This window comes from Typopeltis vanoorti, chromosome 3 (genome assembly GCF_054136105.1).
Source record: "Typopeltis vanoorti isolate ZY-2024b chromosome 3, IOZ_Tvanoo_1.0, whole genome shotgun sequence".
NCBI lineage: Eukaryota > Metazoa > Arthropoda > Arachnida > Uropygi > Thelyphonidae > Typopeltis > Typopeltis vanoorti.
In genome coordinates this window covers 174,510,730-174,533,544 of record NC_143551.1, presented here as the reverse complement: position 1 = coordinate 174,533,544, position 22,815 = coordinate 174,510,730, and the positions used below count along the sequence as shown (strand labels likewise).

Genomic DNA, 22,815 nt, shown 5'->3' with positions numbered 1-22,815 from the left:
CAGGAGTTTGTGGCGAATTGGTAATTCTAGTGTCGCGAATGTCAGTTTGTAAAATACACAGATTTGATTATTATTAATAAAAAGTCGTATGATTTACATACGTAGATCTACCAGTGTCTACGGAAGAGCACCGTTTTTTTTTTTTTTTTATGCCCCTTCCCGGCAGCTGCACATTGTACTTGTTCTGTCGTTCTAAAATATTGCTACTTAAAATATATGCACGTTTTGTATTTACGTATATGAATAATTCATTTTCATTGCAACAGTTATCCTTAATATTCATCCATATAAGAACATCTTCTTTTTCAAAAGAAATAATTTGATATTTGATTGCACATGGCGAGTAAATTTTATTCCAGAAATTGGTACAGTAAATATGAAAAAATAGTTGGACACTGCTAGAAATTGAGTATCTCCATCAAGTCGCTCATTTGTGATCCACGCTAACCGATATTCACACACACATATCTTGCCCTTAAACTCACTATCAGGGCACGCAATAAGAAAATCTGGACTGGGCTCTCTTACCAATCACACTCTTATACAACTTCCAGGGATGGTGCTAGTACTCTTTCTCTCTCTCCTCTCATTAAAAAAAAAAAAAACATGAATTGTAAAATCAACAAAAAAAACTTTAGAAACTTAAGTCTCCATCGTATCCTGTCTTCTCTGCCTGTAAACCAGACTTTGCAAGATGCCTGCCTTCAGTCTATTTATATGAGAAACCATATGTTCTCCTAGGGAACAGCCCACAGACCTATTTTCTGATTCCCTCCACCTCCTGATCTCCCAAGAAATCCAAAGCACAGTAGTCAAGATGTAGCTAAATCATTCTCTTATAGAGAGATAACTTCCATAATATTTATTTGTCAGTTTGTTCCTAGACTTCCAAGTGATCCTCTGAGCTAATTTGTCAACATTTGCAATATCCACCATGACATCTATCTCTGTACCTTCATCAGTTCCCTGCAATCCAGTGCTGTCAATGTAATACCAGTATGCATCTCTTCATCCTGAAGTTCATAACCTTGTTGATAGGGAGGGATAATGGATGATGGGAAATTTTCTCCATCATCCCTCCTCTCAACAATGGTGATATCAAAACCTTTTGTTAACAGAGCCTCAATCTCTGAAATTACAACTTAATTCTCCTTTATTTGCCAGACTTTTCTGTCCAATGGCTACAGTACAATAAAAATCAAATTAATTGTTCCTCACATCTCTTTCAACATGCTAACTATTGCCATCATTGTTCCATATATCTAGGTAACCAGAAAAATAGCTAGAACTCTAAAGTATAATCTTTATATATTGCATTCAAACCTAATCTGAAACTGGCCATCCTCATCTGTTCCCTGAAGGATCCTCTCTCTCTGTTCTAGACATCTGCAAAATTTGTTCCTGCAACTTGTTATATAATGGTGACAATGGAAGATCTAATGTCTGCCTAAAAGCACATAAAAATATACATATGCCTTAAGTATTGTCAGTCAGTCAGCTTGCTGACCATGCCTTTGAATACCTTTTTTTTAAATGGGGAAAAAAGTACTATGCTTCACCACAAAAAAAATACAAATTTGGAAGACTTTTGTTAAAATCAGTAGCAATTTAAAAAAAAGCAGCCTAATATTAATAAATATGGGTGTATTAAACTTCCCAAGATTTGGAGAACTTATTCTTAGGCCCTTCCAAACAGAGCACAATATACCACCTGTCAATTGTCATGCCACCAGCTTTGTATCCATTTCAGTATGCTCAACTTATGTAATAGTATTCCATGTAGTGTTCTGTTAAATGCCTTTTGCAAAGTCCAGCAGTGCCAGGGTGTAGTCATTTTCTTTATCTAATTCTGCTGCGACTTATAAAATGGGAACAGATTGCTAAGGAGGACCTATCTTTTTATAAAGCCATGCTAACTGTAGAGTATCTTACTCCTTTCTACGCATAATTAACTTTTTTAATAACTTAACCACCACCACTTCTGGGATGATTATTGTAATTGCAGTCTGTTTTGGAGTCACCTTTATGTAATGGAACAATCTTACCAGGGGCATAGATTAGGAGTGTGCTAGGTGTGTGGTGCTTCCCTATGGAATAGTAATATCACCAATATTATATATATATATTTTTTTGCATTTATTCCTGTTAGATTCGACTAATTGTTTCCTGGCTTCATGTGATTCCTAAAATTAAACACAATATACCAATGCTTCATGAAGACACTATTTGATGCGCAGACAATATTGCATCGCATTCACGTTAATAGCCAGGGTGTGCAGTCACAAGTATGGATGCCTTTGAACATGCGTGCAGATGGCATGGTGGATCATATTCTTAGTGGTCCTATGGTTTTAAACCACCCAGAAAGTGGTTTAAAATATTTTTATATTAAATATATAAAATATATATTTAATATATAATTTTCTATAAAAAGTTTAACTCTTTTGCCCATATTTACAATGGAATACAGTGTTGACAATCTACTAAATGTCCCATTTTTTGCCAGAGCTTTTGCAGATTGTATGATTGTAGTCAAAGGAGGTAAGTCTCATTCTCTTCCAAATTTACTGAACAAGCATAAAGATTCAAAAACTGAGTACATGAGACTCCTCTATTTCACAATACATGTTTAACACATTGTCCCCTACTCTACATAGACTTGGTTACAATTAATTGATAAATTAAAGTATTCAAAGTTATCCTGTAATTAATTGCATTGAACCAAGAGTGCCTAGAGGATCAGCACTAGATGATCCTCTAGACACTCTTAAAACTTCTATACATCGATCAAAATGCAATCATATGGTCAAATTGCTACGAATTTTGTAGTGTGGGTCGCATAAGCCACACAACAGCACACCCAACCGAAATGGGCATGAAATGCCACTGCATCTTACCCTTTTTTACACTGTTGGAATCTTGACAGAGCCCACTTCAACAGTTTCATCTCTTGCATATGCACATTGTGCATGAGTCAATATGCCATCCATTCCCACTATATTCACATTCATATTTTTCAATATGATTATTTCTAGTTCATCTACATTAATTCTCACATCACTGACACAGTGACAATTTCAAAATCTTCACTTGGAAATCATATGCTTTTATGAATAAGATAGGTGGCTTAGTAAAAATATTCAAATAAGAATATTTGAAAAATATTCTTCAAAAAAAAAAAAGGGGAGTGGAATACAGAAATGACCTGGGTTAGATTATTGCCATGAAGGACTCTTTGTAGGGACTTCAATTGAACCAACTTGGGTCTCATACAGAAGAAGCATGTTTTTTATCCTGAAGCAGGTGAATGCCCATCATTCTAACACACTGCAGAGGTGCCACGCATTGTTTTTGTTCATTATGCTGAACACAAATGTTCCACATCAGAGAGCATTTTAAAATGCATTATATATTTAAGTATCAGCATTCTCATAGGTTACTTATGATTTCTGTTTGATTTTGAACAGTTTTTGTTGTTGACTTCAAATTAGCTGCTTTTCCTTGCAGAATGAAAAGAATCACTTTAAAAAGAAGCACTCAGGTGAACCAAAAAAGCTAGACACTCATTCTAAGTGGAAAAAACATTATGAAGAAAAAGAATTTTATAATGATGAACTTCCCCATGTAGCACATCGCTTTGAGGTAAGAAAACAGAATTTGTACCATTTTACATAAATCTTACTTGTGAAAGATTTAACCTATAATACATAATTATGTTAAATAATTGATGCTGAACATCGAAAGCATATTGAAATTGTAAACACTGATTCAGCATGTTGAAAATTTTTCCCACTTTTTTATACTATAAATTAAAGACTCCAAGAAATTCTGTTCTTGGTTTAATCCTTTATCCAAGTGTATGCAAACAAAGTATGTGTGAAGTAACTTCATGACTGGGCAACTCTTGTGTGTGTATATATGTAGAGGCTAATGACTTCACATCACTTGTTTTAGTATCCCATAATGCAAAGCACATCCTTAAGGACCTGTATAATGCTATGCATTATGGGAAGGGTCATTATCCAGACTGGTTTCTACCTTTATTGGAGTGAAAAAGTAAAAGGATGCTCATCATAGGCCTAGAGCAGTTAGTATAGTGATACAAGTTGATAGTCAAACTAGAGCAGATGGGTTTCACTATTAGACTAGTGCATTTGATTGGAAATTGGCTATCTGATAGATTGGGGGAACAATATCCTGGAAGAGGACAGTCATTAGTGGTGTGCCTCAGGGTCTGCTTTAGGGCCATTACTGTTTAACCTGCATGTTAGTGATACTGGGGAATATTTGGGATATTCAGTTGGTTGCAGATGATACAAAATTGGGACAAACTATGAGGAGTAGAGCAGATCTTCTGGCCTTACAAGAAGACTTGATTAGATTGAGTGAATTGAGTCAATGTTGTGAAATGTAAGGTTAAATAAAATAAGAGATCTTGGGGGTGATCGTGGATAAGGATCTAAAATTTAGGACACATTACCAAAATTGAGCATAACACAACGAATTCTGGGAATAATACAGAAGATGCCGACTTGCGGAAATGAGGAGGTTCGTGTTTCTTTGTATAAGGCCTCGATTAGGCCACATGGACTACAGTGCACCGATTTGGTCACCTGTTTTTCAAAAGGACAAAGATGTTGGAAAGGATTCAGAGGTGCTAAGGTAGTTTCTGATCTCTGAAATGTCAAATATGAGGAAAGGTTGAGAAGATGCAATTTGCAGTTTAGTGGATAGGAAGAGGAGGGATGATATGGTACTTTACAAATTGGTAAGCAGTTGTTATAGGATCCATGTTGAAGAGATTTTTCATAAAATGGTGGGAGATTGGGGAAGAAAAAAAGGTCACACCTGGAAGGTGTATTAAGGATGAACAAGGGAACAAGAAGCAGGTTTTTTTGCATGCAGAGTTTTGATTGATTGGAATGTCTTGCCTGAAGATGTGGTGTTGGCAGAGAATTTGAATGTATTTAAGGCAAGGTATGATGAGCTGTGTGTTTGACCTCCTAGGTGAGTTTTTGACTCCATGGTGTCTTAGGGTAATAATAATATGAAAAGAAATTAGCATGCAAGCCGAAGACAACCTCAAAGAATTTTCTCATGTTGCAGGTAAAAGAATGAACATGCAGAAGAGATTATTGATCTAATGAGTTCATTTTGCTTTCAGCAAAATGAACACTCATTAGGACTATCAACCTGATGTATGTAATATGGAATTCAATGTTATTTTTACATTGCTTGTAGAAATGCAGATGTATGACTTATTGCATAAACTGTATAAGAATTGGCAAAAGGGTTTAATGGAATCATTGATGCTAAGAGCTCAGCTATTGCTGTGCCTCTGACCTGGCTCTAATTTGACTCGGCACAGAGTGGAAGGAATGTATAATAATCCCATTGCACAAGAGTGGTGCAGACTCAATCGATCTCACTGCTTCTCAGGAAGAAGCAGTGATGATCCCCTAGGTAACCTTTAAATCACTGGTAACCTTAAATTTGGAACTTGCAGTCTACCACCTGTTGGTAGACTAAAACAAATCTCTGTACAGACATCCCCACAAACCACTCCAAACAAGCAATTTTTTTTAAGGGGGATAGAGATGTACTCACTGGTAGTCAGTAGCCCATAATGTGCAAGCAGAGCTCTGAATAATATTATTCCTTAACCCAGAAATTTCATTGCAAATCTGACAAAGGGATAAAGGATCACAGGTCTAATCAGTCCATCTTGTCAGAAAAATTAACCCCTGGGGATCAATCCTTGATCCATTATTATTCAATCTTTATGTTGATAACATTTGGAAGGATTTGATAGAAAACATACAGCTGCTTGCTGATTAAGTCAAATATAGGCAGGGTAATCAGGAATTCAACTACATGTAGTACTTTCTGAGTAATTTGAATAGGTTGGAATTGCAGGTATGTTAATACAGCTGTGTTTCAGTTCAGTGTTAGTAAATGTAAAGTTGTGTACTTTCCTGTCACATATCCATTGTCATATATATACACATCAGGAATTAGATCAAGTTTCTGTGTTCTCAAAGGGTGTGCAAAATATTACTATAGTACTGCATGAAAACATTACATCATTTCTAACTTTCCTGTTTACACTTTTCCTTCAAATTAATCTGTTATTTGTCAGATATCAATGAAATATAAGCTTATCAATCTTATTTCACTCTTCTAAGATGTTTCTTATTGTATCGATCCACAGATCTTGGTCTTCCTCTTGATCTTTCCTAATATCTAGTCTTTGCTAACTTTCTTCTTCATTCTGTCTGAGTGGACCACACCACCTGAGATTAGCTTTGCTAATACATTCCTGAATGCTAACAGTGTTATTTCCTTATATCCTTGTTTTTAATATGCTACTGCCAGTGATGCCATCTCCTCTCTCTCCTAATCTTTCTCAGAACTCAGTCATATTCAAATTCATAGTCATCTGAGTTTTGTAGGGATGAGGTGGAGAGGATCCAAAGGCAGTTGACAGATGGTGGCAGGTCTGTGGAATATACCTTATGAGGATGGGTTGAAGATTTGTTGGTTACAGAAATTCCTTTTCTTCCTCAATTTTTTTGTAGTCCATATTCATCAATGTTGTGCACAGCTTGTGATCTCTTCATCCTAAACTGTCATGACCTTACACTTGATCACATTAAACTGGCATGTGCCCATATTACCAGTCTGAGTAATCCTGCAGGATCTCTGTATAATTTTCATTAACTATTGATGGTCCCAGTTTATCAGAAAGCAACTGATATTTTTTCCTTAAATCATTTCCTATATCACTGATATACAAATTAAATCGGAGTGGTACACAACTAGTTGCAAACTTTTTCCTGGGATTCAGTTCCCCCATATGCTGCTACCCTTTGTTTCACTTCCCTGATCAGAGTGGCTACCTTTGGTTATGAATATATCTTGTAAGCTTTTACCAGATCTAGCACATTCAACCTACAGTTCCCTGCCATCAATTGCTGTTTTTTAAGTAATTATAGTAAGGAAAAATTTTCCCCATGTATAAATTCTATTTTCAGACTTGAAGTTTGGAAATAGAAAAAGAAGTTGGAGAGAAGAAAGGGCACAAAGGTGCCCTTTCTTCTCTCCAACCTATGGCATGGCATGTACAACTGCAAGGACTAGAAGTTGATAGTGCATGGGAGGTAGTTAAGAAGTGCTTGCATGAAGCAATGGCTGACTGTATACCTAGAGTCCGAATAATAAATCAAGTAGGGGTTAAATGGATGAATAACACCATTAAGCTTGAGCTGCAAAAAAAGAAACAACTATGGAGGGAATTTAAGGAGAAAGGTGACCGGCAGGCACATGAACGGTATAAAGCACAGGCCAGAAGGGTGACGAGCGTGGTAAGAAAAGCAAAAAAGATTAAGAAAGAACATTGGCCATGCAGGCTAAAGAATCCTAAACGGTTTTTTAGATATGTAGCAAGTAAAAGGGAAAATGTACATGGCAGAATGATTTTAAAGAATGCCAATGGTAGGGAGGTAACTGAATCAGTTGAGAAAGTTGAGTTACTGAGTGAGCACTTTGCAAGAATATATCATCCAGGTGGTGACATTGCAGAAACAAATAAACCAGATTATATGGGAATTGTGGTGAATGAAGTGGAGGTGAGTAGTCTATTGCATAACCTCAATGTCAATACATCTGTGGGATTGGATGGTATACCAGCTCGTGTAGTACGAGAAGCAGCTAAAGAATTGTCAGTACCCTTGACCATTTTGTTTAATTTGAGTCTTGGGTCTGGGTTAGTCCCGAGCAGGTGGAAGGAGGGGAAAATAGTTCCACTGCATAAAGGTGGTTCCATGACTGCTGTTGTAAATTACCGACCGATTAGCATATCAGGAATCATTGTCAAGGTCTTAGAGAAATTAGTCAAGAAAATAATACAGGATTGGATAGATGAAAATGGGATATTGTATGGGAGACAACATGGTTTTGTGAAGGGTAGATCATGCCTCAGTAACTTGCTCACCGTTTTATAACACAGTGACGGCTGAACTGGATAGGGGTAATGGGTTTACAGTGATACTACTGGACCTTGCCAAGGCCTTTGACAGGATACCACATGGAACCCTAATCAGTAAACTGGAGCAGATGGGGATAGATATAGGGTTGGTAAGATGGATAGGAGGGTGGTTGAAGGAGAGATACCAGAGAGTGGTTTATTCAGGAGTGGAGTCAAAAAGACGTCTTGTGACCAGTGGAGTGCCGCAGGGCTCTGTTCTTGGACCACTGCTTTTCAATTTGTTCATCAATGATATTGGAAAGGATCTGAGAGGAAGTGTTCACTTGTTTGCTGATGATGCAAAGTTGGGTAGAGCAATTGAGAGTGCACAGGATGTCAAAATTTTACAGGATGATTTGGATAGTTTTGAGAACTGGGCTATAGGAAAAATGGATGTCAGTTTAATGTAGCAGAGTGTAAGGTTATGCACTTTGAGGTGAAAAGAATAGCAGTATATCGCATTGGTGGAACCGTACTCCAGGAGATTGATGAGGCCAGGGATTTGGGAGTGCTGGCGGATAGGGAGTTGAAGTTTAGGTGGCACATTGCAAAAGTGACTAAAACAGCTCACCAAATCACTTGGCTTATGAAAAATACTTTAACATGCAGACACAAACAAGTTGTTGTTCCTCTGCAAAAAGCCTTGATAAGACCCCATCTGGACTTCTGTGCCCAGTTATGGGCACCAGGGTTTCTTTGTGATGGGGAGGAAGTGGAGAGGGTCCAGAGACGAGTGACCAAGATGATAGCAGGACTGTGGAATGAACCTTATGAGAATAGGTTGAGGATTTGTGGGTTGCAGAAATTGGACAATAGGCGAAGGAGGGGTGATATGATTGAGACATTCAAATTACTGAAGGGTTTCTATAAGATTGATCCAGAAGATATTTTTGAAAATATGGCTGGTGGTAGGAGGACTAGGGCCATGCATGGAAGCTGGGCAAGAGCGTGGTTGATAAGGGTGTTAGAGCTAGGTTTTTTACTTGGAGAGTGGTGAATGAGTGGAATAAGCTTCCAGAGTCTGTTGTGGGTGCTACGACCGTGAATGAGTTCAAGGCAAGATATGATAGATACTGTGTGAATGTTGAATAATTGTTACAGACATGATGTTAGGGCCTCCCTCGATGAGTCTGACTCCTTGGAGTTTCCCGGAACAATAATAATAATATTTAGTCCCCATAATAATTGCTCAATCTGCAGTCATGCTGATCTGCTTATGCATAGATCAACAGAAGCAAGCATTATTTTGTGCCGTTGACCTCTGTCTCACAAGATGAGCTTCAAATTGAACAATCTCTTTAATCCTTAACTGCTTTTTCTGATTACGTTCTTCAGCTGTCATCAGTAATCCCTTTTTCCACTTGTAACCAAGGGGGAGAAAAAAAATCTTAAATCTTTTTCTAAACAGATCATTAGGAGAATTATCTCTCTCTCTCTCTCTCCTAATGGCTTGTTTGGGTATGTTATCCAGTCTTGTCTCTTTCCAAAAGGGTTCTAAAAAAACAAAAAAAATCAGCTGCCTTTTTTATTCCTGTATAGGGAGTATACATGGTGATGCCATTTTAGCCCTATCTACTTTTTGGAGACTGTGTGGGCAGTTCAATCTCCACTGGTAGCCAATCAGAGATAGCTTACCCAGGGCTATCACTAATTAATCTGCATGCAGTGAAGAGATGGCTAACAAGTGCCACCATCTCATGTACCTTACCCTAACACAGCTATTTTTAATATCTGAAAATAGTATGTGTTCTACTATTGGTTTCTTTGAGTTACAGGACAAAAAATCCAAGTTTCCAGGATAAAAATCCTGCTTGCCCATGGCAGAGATAGACTACTTGGGAACTGGTTGAAAAAAATTCCTTTAGTCAGTGACTAGAATCGAATTCGCAACACTTCTTCTTTGGGTGATTTAACACTGAAGAGTGCAGACACCACTTTCACTGAGCTACACAAGCTCTATTTTATATGTATATTTTTGTCTTCTATGGTACCAGTGTATTATATTATTTACAACTCTTCAGAGACCAGTTCTAATGCAACAGTACCATGGGTGGGGAAGAAATTCAATTTTTTTTTATCTAGAGACCAAGCATCAGAACTTTTCCAAGCCACTTCTGCAGTACTTTAAAGTAGCTACCTATTAACATCCCTCACTATGCGAGTAAATGGTTCACTATCCATTTTGCTGCCTATTGCATTTCTGATAAGAGCCTTCCTGATGAAATGGTGATATTCATATATCCTAACCTGAATTCATAGATGTAAAGACTTATTCTAAAACCAAATCTTTTATATTGTATTTCCTTTCTCTTTATCTTTAGGACACGGGAAAACGTATCAAATCTGTTATCAGCCATGCTCCATTATCAATAGAACATCATGAAGCTCACTTACAGGATGATCTTAAAACCAGCAGAAAAGCAATAGGCAAACATCATATTGCTAGAGACAGGCAAGACATTCATCTCCAGGACTTGAGTTATGAAGAAAGACATCACAGTAATCCAGATTACTTTCGGAGAGACCATGCAGTTAATATGCATCATCTATCCCATAATAGAGGTATGTTGAGTAAAGATTTTGACTTTTTATTTCTTGTGTATGAATCCTTTCATCATTTCAAAATACAATTGAGACAAAATTCAGCTAGCTAGGTGGTGATTATAGGAGTAGATGGTCAATGTGAGGCACTGGGTGTGTGTGTTGGGGGGATTCAGTATTAAGATGATTTTATGGGTATCTTCATTAATACTAAAGTTTGTGCTACTGAGTTTTTTGTATGATTTTTGTAGTGGTTTTTCCATAACCAGTGACACTTGAACACTGCCCTCCTCAACATTCTAAAATGGGGTGGTGACAATAAATTTCAATGCAAAAAAAAAAAAAAAAAACTAGTCTGCCCTATTACCTCATCTCCTCTATTTTGGATAATGTTCCAAGCTTTAACTTTGTTCTTAACGATCACAGCAGCCACCCAAACTGATACATTGCTGCACAGCCCATTACCATTTAAAAATCACATTATACATAGCATGATACGAAATTCTTAAATAAGGTATGTATGTGGCAAGTTGGGAAGGTGTGTGCATTAAATCTAAGCAGATAGAAGTGCATTGTGACTTTGAATGTTACTGTCTCAGGCATGAGCGACAGTGGAGATATGGAGTTGGAAATGGGAGAGTGCTGACATTATATTATTATATTTATTATTATAATAATAATATTTATTTATTATTATTGACATTATTATATTATATAATAATAATTATCACATTGGTGGAACTGTACTCCAGGAGATTGAGGCCAGGGACTTGGGAGTGTTGGTGGATAGGGAGTTGAAGTTTAGGTGGCACATTGCAAAAGTGGCTAAATCAGCTCATCAAATCACTTGGATGCTGAATAATACTTTGACGAGCAGACAAGCAAGTTATTGTTCCTTCTCGACTACTGTGCCTAGATTTCCTCACCTAGGTTTTTGAGGAGGGTGAATGAAGAGACTAAAGCTGTAGGTTAGTGAGTGCAAGGAGAACAAGAGTAGGTGTATGAGTCAGAGCAGGGGAGAATGAGAGGAAGTGAGAGTGCAGTGCAGAAAGGGTCTTTTCTCAAAGATGCCATTTGAGAAAACCATGAATGTACCCATGAGTTATGCACGGAGATTCATTGAATCAGGATGTGTGCAAGGTAGTGCTAAAGAAGTGGTTTCTTGGACAAATGATATGGCAATGTCACGGAAGCAAGTGAAATGTAGAGGAGATGATAGCGATAGTTGGTACAAGTTATCTGAGAGGTAGTGTGAATTGCAGTGCCGTAACGAAGGTGTGCCAAAAGAGGCACTTGCCACAGGCGCAACTAGGTTTGGGGTGCAAAATGTTAAAAATAAATGTATTTTATATTGTGTTTTTAAATTTCGGCAATATGCTGCTTTAGACACAAATTCTGCAACTCATTTTGTTGGGATTAATAAATATTTAACATATTGCATTTAGTAAAATTTAACTTGTTACATTTTAATTTTTCAAACTTTTTTTCATTTTTGGGTTGGGGGGGGTGCAAGTTAGACACCACAGGCGCTTCATACCCTCGTTACTGTACTAGTGAATTGTGTAGCAAGAGATTTGAGATATTAAGGATTGGGCAGCAGAAAAGTGAGCAGGTAGTGTTGCTTCAATATGATAATACAGAGTGGAGGAGAATAGCAGTAATAATGAATGAAAAGTGTGAAATGCATCTGTCTAGAATGGATTTGAGGATAGTTCCATGCAAGAAATGAATTGCATTTGAACACAAAATAATGCAGACATTTGGAGAGGCTGTTTTATTATCCCATTACCTCCATGGAGTAGTCAGACTTATTGTAAGTCCTTCTCATACACACAGCTCATCTTACCATGCCTTAAATATATTCAAATTCTCTGCTGACATCACTCTCAAGCAATGCATTCCAATCATCCACAACTATCCATGCAAAAACCTGCTTCTCTCACCCTTGTTATCCAGCTTCCAGGAATGACCTCTTGTTCTTTACTCATCTATCACCATTTGGTGAACTGATTGCTGCTGAACATAGCAGCCAGTGAAATTAAGCTTTCAATGAACAGAAGTCATTAATTCACTTGATAGGGAGCAGAGGAGAAGAATATCTAAAAAGGAAGATTTGTCTTCACTATGGGACCAGATAGCAGAATTGTCTATATAATGAAACCAAAATGAAGGCTGAGTGCATGAGAGAGAAAAGGATGTCTTCTAAACAAACCTTAGCAAGTGCTGGGAAGATTGGACTTCCCATTGTGGTTCTTTCAACTTGACTGTAACATTTATTTTGACAAAAAATATCTGGAGTGCATAATAGTTGAATCATTTCACTATACACTGTGGAAATGCTTCTGAAAATAGATGGTATATCCTTGAGGAATATTTGAGAAGGGAGATTCCATATCAAAGTTAACCATTACCAATGGGTTGTAGGGAAACATTTCTTTTTACTTTATCCAGATAATCAAAAGATTTTTATGAACAGGAGTTGCTTCTGAGCTTTCTAAAAATTTGGGCTATTCCAGTAACTAGGTGAATCTATGCAGTCGACAATTGGACAAAGAGAAATGTCTTATGTATCTTAGATAAACCATAGAACCTAGCGGTTCTAGCAAATAAGTTAATTTTTTTTTTTTTGTCTCCAAGGCTTACAACTCCATCTAGTAAAGAGTTCAGTTTTCTGAGTTGTCTGTAAGTGGGATTGTAATCCAATTAGCAGCAGTTAGCCAATTAAGCCAAAAGAAATCCTTAAGAGTTTTTTCAATAACATGGCTAATATAAAAGAATGATTATGGAAAGATATTAGTTGGAGAAAATGATAAAAAAATTACCAAGAGGTATATAGTAGGGATGTTCAATGAGCCATTCATAAAGGTATTTCATTTTTGTGAAGTTACGTGATACAGAACTTGAGTAAGGGCTGTTAATGATCAGTGAGCAGGAGGTATATGAGGAATTGAGTAAGCTTGATGTCTACAAAGCTGTAAGACTTGATGGTATATCACATGTTTTGAAGGAATGTTCTGGGGAGTTAACAGTATTAATGTACTTCTTTAACATGAGTCTTAGATTTTAGATTGGCCCACGTTACAAATAGTGGAAAGAGGGCAAGATTTTTCCACTTCATGAGGTGATATGTCTTCATGATATGACTAAGGTTTTGAATTACAGACCAATCTGTCTGAGGTTGTGGTCAAGATGTTAGAGGCTAACAATGCTCTGGATTAGAAATTGGATTGAAAACAGCAGCCTCTTTGGACCATATGAGTTTGCTAAAGGAAGATCGTGTTTTAGCAATTTACTTATAATAAAGAATTATGCAAAGATTTAATGAAGAAACAATAATGGAGAAATGATACAATTCTGTGCAAATAAGTTAAAAATAATGAATACATTTTATCAGCATAAAATAACTTTTGGAAACACAAGAGGACAGAATCAATAATAGATTATATTATGTAACAAAGTAATAACCCATCATAAATAGATGTTAGTATTAGTATCAGCAGAAATTGAAAGTGATCATAATCTGTTAATATGTAAACTAAGACTTTACAAGAAATAAGTGAAAATAAAATCAGAAGAAAAACCAACACAATGCCAAAATAACATTTAAAATGGAATTGTTAAAAGAAGAAAGTATAAAAACATTATGCTACAACAGGTTAAAACAAAAGTTTCAAGATAACCCATTAAGCAGTGAACAACATGTAGAAGATAATTGAAAGATTTTTAAAACAAATTGAACTAATATAGCAATAGAAGTATTGGGGTAAAAAAAAAAATAATAAAATCAAGAAGATGGACTCCATGGTTTAATGAAGAAATATTAACAAAAGAAAGAAAAATATCTACAAATAACAGATAATTGGAATGAATATAAAGAAATAAAGTTAATGAAATGAAAATAGAAAGCAAAAATCAATTTTGGGAATCATATACAAAATAACTTGAACATGATTTATATGGTATACAGAAACAAATGTGGAAATTTATTAATATACAAAACAAGTAAGAAGCAGAATATATCCCAATATTAAAAGTAGAAATAGAGGAATTAGAAAATTATTTTAAAAACCTTTATAACCAAATAGTTGAAATAAAAGTAGAACTAGATAAACAAATCAAGAAGAAATAAATACAACAAATTGAATTAACAAAATGAAATTGAAAAATAGAAAATCACCAGGTCTAGATATTATCAATAATGAATTATTAAAAAATGATAAAGAAATTATAATTCAGATCTCAAAGCTGTATAACTGAGAGGAGACTTCCATATAGCCTCTAAAGGAATGTGGAGAACCGACCAGGGGTTCTGACCTAATGTCCAATCCTCACCTTCTCGTGGTGCACCCTGTTGGATATCTACCTGGATACTGAACGAACGAGGATTGGCTGACAATTTGGCATTTGATTGACCAAATTATATTCTTATTGGCTTAAACCAATATGCAAAATTATGGTACAACATGACAAAATTTCATACCGGCTGGGACTTCGCCCAGTTAAACAAGGCCCCCATTGTTTTCACCAGGGAACCAGGGTGAACAGCAAAAAGTCAGCTACTGGAACGAATCTGAAAACAAACCCCAACTCAACATCACCAGAGTTAAAGATCGGTACTACCAACATAAGAAGCCTGAATGGCAAAGAAATGGAGCTAGCTGAGGAATTAAATAAGTATCAGATCGACATAATAGGGTGACTGAAACAAAAAAAGGCAAAAACTGGTCAGATCTTTCTGAGCAATAAATTCAAAATTTTATATTCAGGAAATGACAATCAAGGAAAAGGAGTAGCCCATAGTAGTCAACACAAAATATGAGGCTAATCTTCTTGAATGGCAGGTAGTCTCAAGTAGAGTGATGTGGGCTAATATCAGAATGGGGAATTGGACAATGAGACTTATTTGTGCCTATGGTCCCACAGAAGGTTCTAAGGAAGAAGTAGAAAAATGATGCTTTAGAAAAAGCAACTGACACAATGAAAAAGGAAAAGTTGGTCCTTGTTGGGGATCTAAAGAGCAGAGTAGAAAATGATTGTCAGACATACAAAAATATTTTGGGAAAATTTGGAGAAAAGAGCAAAGCTAATAATGGCAAATACTTATTGGATTTCTGCTCAGGACATGGACTGGTTATTATTAACATGTTCCAACATAAAAATGTGCACAAATTCACATGGAGAGAAGAGGCAAGGAACAAGAAAAGTCTCATTGACTGTTATTGTTGATAGTGATGTTTTCTCCCTGGTGCAGGACACCAGAGTGTACAGAGGATTTGAAATTGGAGGTGATCACTATTTAGTCTTGAGCAGGATAAAACTGAATTTCATATTGAAAAGAATAACACGTAAGAAAGTTTTAAAGAGAATAAAAGTTGAGCAGCTCTCGGATGTTACCTGTAGACTAAAATAAACAAAGCTTATTGAAGAAAAAGCGTTTGAGAACAGCAACCAAACTTTGGAGATTCAGTGGCAAGCCTTCAAGAAACCACTGATTGATTCAGCCAGAGGCATGTGGTGAGGTTGCCTGCAAGGATAGAAAAATCAGAACTCCATGGTGGACACAGGAAATTAAAGAGTCAGTGAAGGAAAAGAAAGCATATCAAAAGTTCCTGGCAAATAAGTCAGCTTTTGCTCTTAGAGAATATAGAGACAAATGTAAAAATGCTAAACACTATGTAAAACTGACTAAACAAAAGTCATAGGAGAACTTTGGCAAGAACATAGAAAATAAATATCAAGAAGGTGATAAGATATTCTGAAGGTTGTTGAAGAAGCTTAGGAATGGAGGAAAGAGTGCTGTAAAAGGAGTTAGAGATGATAAAGGTGACATGAAAACAGAAGAAAAAGATATCCTTGAAGTATGGAGTAATTACTTTGAAAACTTACTAAATGAAACAAGCAGTGATAGCACAGTGGTAAAAAAAAAACACTAAACAGGCATACAGTCGGGAATACATATCCATACGTGAAGTAGAAAAAGCCATTAAAGTCTTGAAATGGAACGACAACAAGAGTAGATGATATTTGACCAGAAATGCTGAACTATGGTGGTATAAGAGTCTTGCAGTGGCTCCACTGCATAGTTCAGAAAGCCTGGACAGAGGGGCGAATTCCTGATGATTGGAGTAGAGCTTTAATAGTATCCATATATATAAAAAAGGGAAATAAAACTGAATGTGGAGGTATTTCCCTACTGAGTGTTCCTGGCAAAATCTATGCAAGTATACTTGAGAAACAGTTGAGAAGAATTGTGAAAGAAAAGCTTGGTGAAGAACAAGCTTGATTCAGGTCAAATAGAGGCTGTCAGGATAAGATCTTCACTTTACAACAAATAGTTGAGAAAGCATGGGAATATAACAAAGATCTGTATTTAAGTTTTGTCGATCTAGAAAAGGTATAAGGTGCCAAGAGAGAAGCTATTCAATACGCTACAGTTATATGGTGTCAATGGGGCATTATATCAATCAATACTTAGTCAGTATTTGAATTGTGAGTTGGCAGTTAGAATTTGAGGAAGTTCAGGAAGATGGTTTAATGTTAAATCTAGTGTGAGACAAGGATGTACATTATCCCCCTTTGTTATTCACTATCTATATGGATCAAATTATGAAGGAAAGTCGTATTAAACATGAAATTATTGTTTAATACCACTTTGAAGATGTTAATGTCAGCTATATGCGCACGACGTTATACTTATCAATAAATCCGCTACAAGTTTGCAAGATTTCCTGACTAAATTGAATAACTGTTGTAATAGATATTGTATGAAGGTGAGCATTAAAAAGACAAAGACAATGAAAATAGGTAGAATTGTTGAAAATGTCAACTGTGTTGTGAATGGGGAACCTGGAACAAGTAAAACATTTCAGCTTCTTAGGCACAATTTTTAGTGAAGATGGTAAATTAAATATGGAATCGACAACTGAATCAACAAAGCTGGTATGGCAGGAAGTCAATTGAATAAATTCATATGGAATGAGAGAGAAATTAGTCGGAACACTAAATTAGTTGTATACAAGACAGTGTTCATACCAGTTTTAACTTATGTTTCTGAGAGCTGGGTCAGAAGTAAAACACTTGACCAAGGACTAGAGACTGCAGATATGAGAGTCCTGAGAAAGATTAGAGGCGTGAACAGATGGCATCAATATCATATTTAAAACGAGGATATTAGGAAAGAACTTGACATTGTCAGCATCCAGGAATGCGTTACAGAGCTAATCTCAATTGGTATGGTTACTTAAATAGAATGGGAGAGAAAAGATTAGCAAAAGAAGTGTTCTCTGCCAGGTTGGCAGGAAAATGACCCAGAGGAAGACCAAGATATAGGTGGACTGATACAGTACAAAGTGGCTTAGATGATAGAAATATAAGATCTGATAATGTTGGAGTCTTGACTAGTAACAGACTGATTTAGAGGAAAATTGTAGATAGAAAATTAGTAATGATGTAAATTTTTCATGTAGTACTATCATATCCCTTGAGGGTACATGTCAGGAATTTGAGTTTAAATATACTATATAACCAAATAATAAATACAAAAAAGATTTCAGTAGAATGGGGGAAAAAAAGTATAACAATACCAATATTTAAAAAAAGAGATAAAATCACAGAAAATTACAGAGGGATAAATTTATTAAATACCGTATTTAAAAGTACTAACAAGAATCCTAAATAATAAAATAAGAAAGGAAATTCATCTATTAGATGAACAAGGTTTCAGAAAAGATCATTTACAGATGCAATATTCATATTTAGACAATTGATAGAGAAAACAATAGAATAAGAAACTATATATTATTATTATTATTATTAAACAAGACCTCGTGGAGTCAAAGACTCATCTGGGAGGTCCTTTTATCACACCCACATCTCATCATACTGTGTCATAAACGCACTCAAACTCCTTGCAGACATCACACTCTCAGGCAAGGCATTCCAATCATTCACAACTCTACACGAAAAAAACCTGCCTCTCGCACCCTCTTCATACAGTTTCCAGGGATGACCTCTGGTTCTCTCCTGAACTCCTACTATTCTCTGTACAACTTCTCCACTATTGATCTTATAACAACCCCTTACCAACTTGTAGATCTCTATCATATCTCCCCGCTTCCTTCTCTCCACCAGACTCTGCAAATTATATCTTCTCAATCTTTCCTCATACTCAACATTCCAGAGGTCAGAAACTACCTTAGTCAGTCGCCTTTGGACCCTTTCCAACATCACTTCATCCTTCTGAAAACCTGGTGACCAAATCTGGGCACAATAGTCCATGTGTGGCCTAATCAAAGCCTTATACAACAGAACAAAGAATCTCCCTACTTCTACATGTCTGTGTCCTCTGCATCAATCCCAGAAGTCTTTGTGTTGTCTTTACAATTTTGGCGATGTGTCCCCTAAATTTTAGATCCTTAGCCACTATCACCCCCAGATCTCTTATTTCCTCCACCACCAAAAATATATTCTCACCAAGCATAAATTCTGCATCCCACCTTTGTTTTCTAAATTTTAAAACCTTACATTTTGCAACATTGAACTCGCATCCCCATTCGCTTGCCCAATCATTCAATTTATTCAAGTCTTCTTGCAAGGCCATAACATCTATACTAATCTTTATGGTTCCTCCCAACTTTGCATCATCTACTAACAACTGAAAATCTCCATCCAAATCTTTGCCAATATCATTAATATACAAGTTAAACAGTAATGGCCCTAAAACAGACCCACGAGGCACTCCACTAGTGACTTTCCTTTTCCTGGATATCGCACTCCATGTACAACTTGTTTGTATATGGGGTGCGATATCCATTGATAGTTATCAGATAGCTAGTCTCCAATCCAATGCACTAATCTAATATCCAACCCCATCTGCTCTAGTTTGACTGTCAACTTATCATGAGGTACTTTATCAAAAGCCTTTTGCAAAATGTAAGGTTTTAAATGACATCATTTATAATGACATCCTCATTAGAGGATGTCATTATAAATGAGGTGTCAAATCATCCACCAGTTCGTGAGGTTACCACGAGGTGATTACCTGGGTGGTTGCCAGCAGTGTGAAATAGATGAATAAAGAGATTAAGTATGTGATACAGAGGAAAGTGAGCGTGGTTAACCTAGTGGCCTATGCGCTTCGCAACCATATGCTTGGGGAAGGGGGTGTCCTAGGTTTAATTCCTGTCGGTGACGTGAGGAGCTGAAGGATCTTCCTCAGCCATAGCCAAGTTAGCCAGTCTTGGGCGTGGACAGCAGGGTTTTTTCCCCAGTTTGTTCTGTGATTTTTCATCCCACAAAGCAGGCAAACTGGCCTTGAGAACTCAACACTACAGGCCATAGGATACACCGGGGCATAAGGCTGACCACCTTATCCTGTAAACGGAGTGAGGTCCGATGATCAATGGACCCTTGACACCACAAGGTAAAAGAGGGTATAAGGAAGATGATGATGATACAGAGAAAAGGGCATTGTGGAGGCAGCATAAGAGAAGTGAAAATAACCACTTTCATGAGGTCTACAAAGACCAGGCAAGGAGAGTGACTTAGTTGGTGAGAGTAGCCAAAGAGAGGTATGAACAGCAGTTAGCTAATGAAGCCAAAAAGAATCCTAGGGAGTGCTTTCAATATGTAGCCAGCAAAAGAAAGAATGATTATGGAAGGATGACATTGATTGGAGGAAATGGTATAAAGAATAGCTGTTGTGGAATGTGTGGTGGAGATACCTTAATGAGCAGTTCATAAAGTTCTTTCAATCTTGTGAATGTGACTTCATGGAGAGATTGAGAGCAGTTGATAAGGCTGTGGGACTTGATAATATATCACTGCGTATTCTGAAGGAATGTGCCAGGGAGTTGACACCTGTCTTGACATTTTTTTAATAAGAGTCTTGCACTTGGTCAAGTTCCTAAGGAGGGAAGGATTGTGCCACTTCATAAAGGCGGTGATTGAACTCGAGCATCAAACTATAGGCCTATCTATGTGTCAGGTGTTGTGGTTAAGTTGTTGGAGAAGCTTGAGAACTATGATCCAGAATTGGGATGACAACAATGGTATTATCTTTGATGGACAGCATGGATTTGCTAAAGGGAGGTCATGTTTTAGTAATCTACTTACTTATTACAATAAAGTGACTGCTTCCTTGGACAGAGAAGGATACATAGTAATATACTTGCATTTTGCAAAGGCTTTTGATAGAGTACCTCATAAGTTGACAGTCAAATCAGAGCAGATGGGGTTGGATATTAGATTAGTGCATTGGATTGGAAACTAGCTATCTGATAGGTATCAATGGATATCGCACCCCATATACAAACAAGTTGTATATGGGGCGTGATATCTAGGAAAAGGAAAGTCACTAGTGGAGTGCCTCATGGGTCTGTTTTAGGGCCATTACTGTTTAACTTGTATATTAATGATATTGGTGAAGATTTGGATGGAGATATTCAGTTGTTTGCAGATGATGCAAAGTTGGGAGGAACCATAAAGAGTAGTGAAGATGTTGTGGCCTTGCAAGAAGACTTGAATAAATTGAATGATTGGGCAAGCGAATAGGGATGCGAGTTCAATGTTGCAAAATGTAAGGTTTTAAAATTTGGAAAACAAAGGTGGGATGCAGAATTTATGCTTGGTGAGAATATATTTTTGGTGGTGGAGGAAATAAGAGATCTGGAGGTGATAGTGGATAAGGATCTAAAATTTAGGGGACATATCGCCAAAATTGTGAAGACAACACAAAGGCTTCTGGGAGTGATGCAGAGGACACGGACATGTAGAAGTAGGGAGATTCTTTGTTCTGTTGTATAAGACTTTGATTAGGCCACACATGGACTATTGTGCCAGATTTGGTCACCGGGTTTTCAGAAGGATGAAGAGATGTTGGAAAGGGTCCAAAGGCGACTGACTAAGGTAGTTTCTGACCTCTGGAATGTTGAGTATGAGGAAAGATTGACAAGATGTAATTTGCAAAGTCTGGTGGACAGGAGGAAGAGGGGAAATATGATACTGACCTACAAGTTGGTAAGGGGTTGTTATAAGATCAATGGTGAAAAAGTTGTACAGAGAATAGTGGGAGATCAGGGGAGAACCAGAGGTCATCCCTGTAAACTGTATAAAGAGGATGTGAGTAGGGGAGTGAGAGGCAGGTTTTTTGTGTAGAGTTGTGAATGATTGGAATGCCTTGCCCGAGAGTGGTGTCTGCAAGGAGTTTGAGTGTCTTTAAGGTATGATGAGATGTGTGTGGTGAAAGGACCATCCAGATGAGTCTTTGACTCCATGAGGTCTTGGGGTATTAATAATAAATAGAAACAAATTAGTAATGGCATTAGCCAAGGAGACTCCTTAAGTCCAACAAAATTCAATATAATAATGGATGTAATGATACAAAAAGAAAATACAGGAGTGAAAATAAATAGAATAAGAACTATATTATGTGGATGATGTACTATTAAATGCAGAAAATGAAACTCGGCTACAAATATTACTACATTTATTTCATAAAGCAGCAAAGTTATATAATATGAAGATATCAAAAACTAAAACAATGTATGACAATGTCATAAGAACCACAAAGTTCCAAATTAGAATTGGAAGATACCATTATTGAACAAATAATGAATTACAACTATTTAGGTATGCAGCTGAACCTGGAAGGAAGACCATATCTAGAGGTCGCAAGTTGCGAAAGCTGCAAGAATATCAGGATGCTTGATTAAACAATATGGAAAAATAAACATGTTAGTAGAGAAAAAAACAATTTATAAAGCAGTAATCTGAGCTATTATGACATATAATGCAGAAACAAGACCAGGCACTTGAAAAACAAATTTCACAGGTGAAATGAATATGTTAAGAAAAATAGTAAATAAAACTAGACTAGATAAAATATAAAAAAACAATGTGAAATACAAGCAATAAACAATTGGGTAGCAACCCAAAGTATAAAATGGATTGAACATGTGGAGAAAAGTGAAGATAGAATAATAAAACAAGTCTATAATTGGAAACTGAAGAATAAGAGGAGAGGAAGATCTAGAAAAGATTAAAAAAAAATGCTATTAAAGAAGATGAAGTCTTGGTCACAACAGATATTACATCTAATGTGTGAATAAGACTTGTAACTGAGTGCTAAATGCATTGGCTAAGGGGATGCATACAGCAGTATATTTAGATTTTGCAAAAAACCTTTTAATAAATTTCCACATAATTTGGAATTGAAATGCGTGGGTTGGATTGTCGATTAGTACACTGGA

General features: G+C 36.6%; 1 protein-coding gene across 2 annotated transcripts in view; it reads left to right on the top strand.

Annotated features, from left to right (window-relative positions):
- LOC150108753 (uncharacterized) overlaps window positions 1-22,815 on the top strand; it is a 47,903-nt gene that overhangs the window by 22,217 nt on the left and 2,871 nt on the right. For both annotated transcript variants that reach the window (XM_090416211.1, XM_090416212.1), the window contains exons 2-3: window positions 3,508-3,642; window positions 10,348-10,588. In XM_090416211.1, coding sequence (XP_090272337.1) covers window positions 3,508-3,642; window positions 10,348-10,588 — 376 coding nt within the window. The remainder of the gene's footprint in view (window positions 1-3,507; window positions 3,643-10,347; window positions 10,589-22,815) is intronic.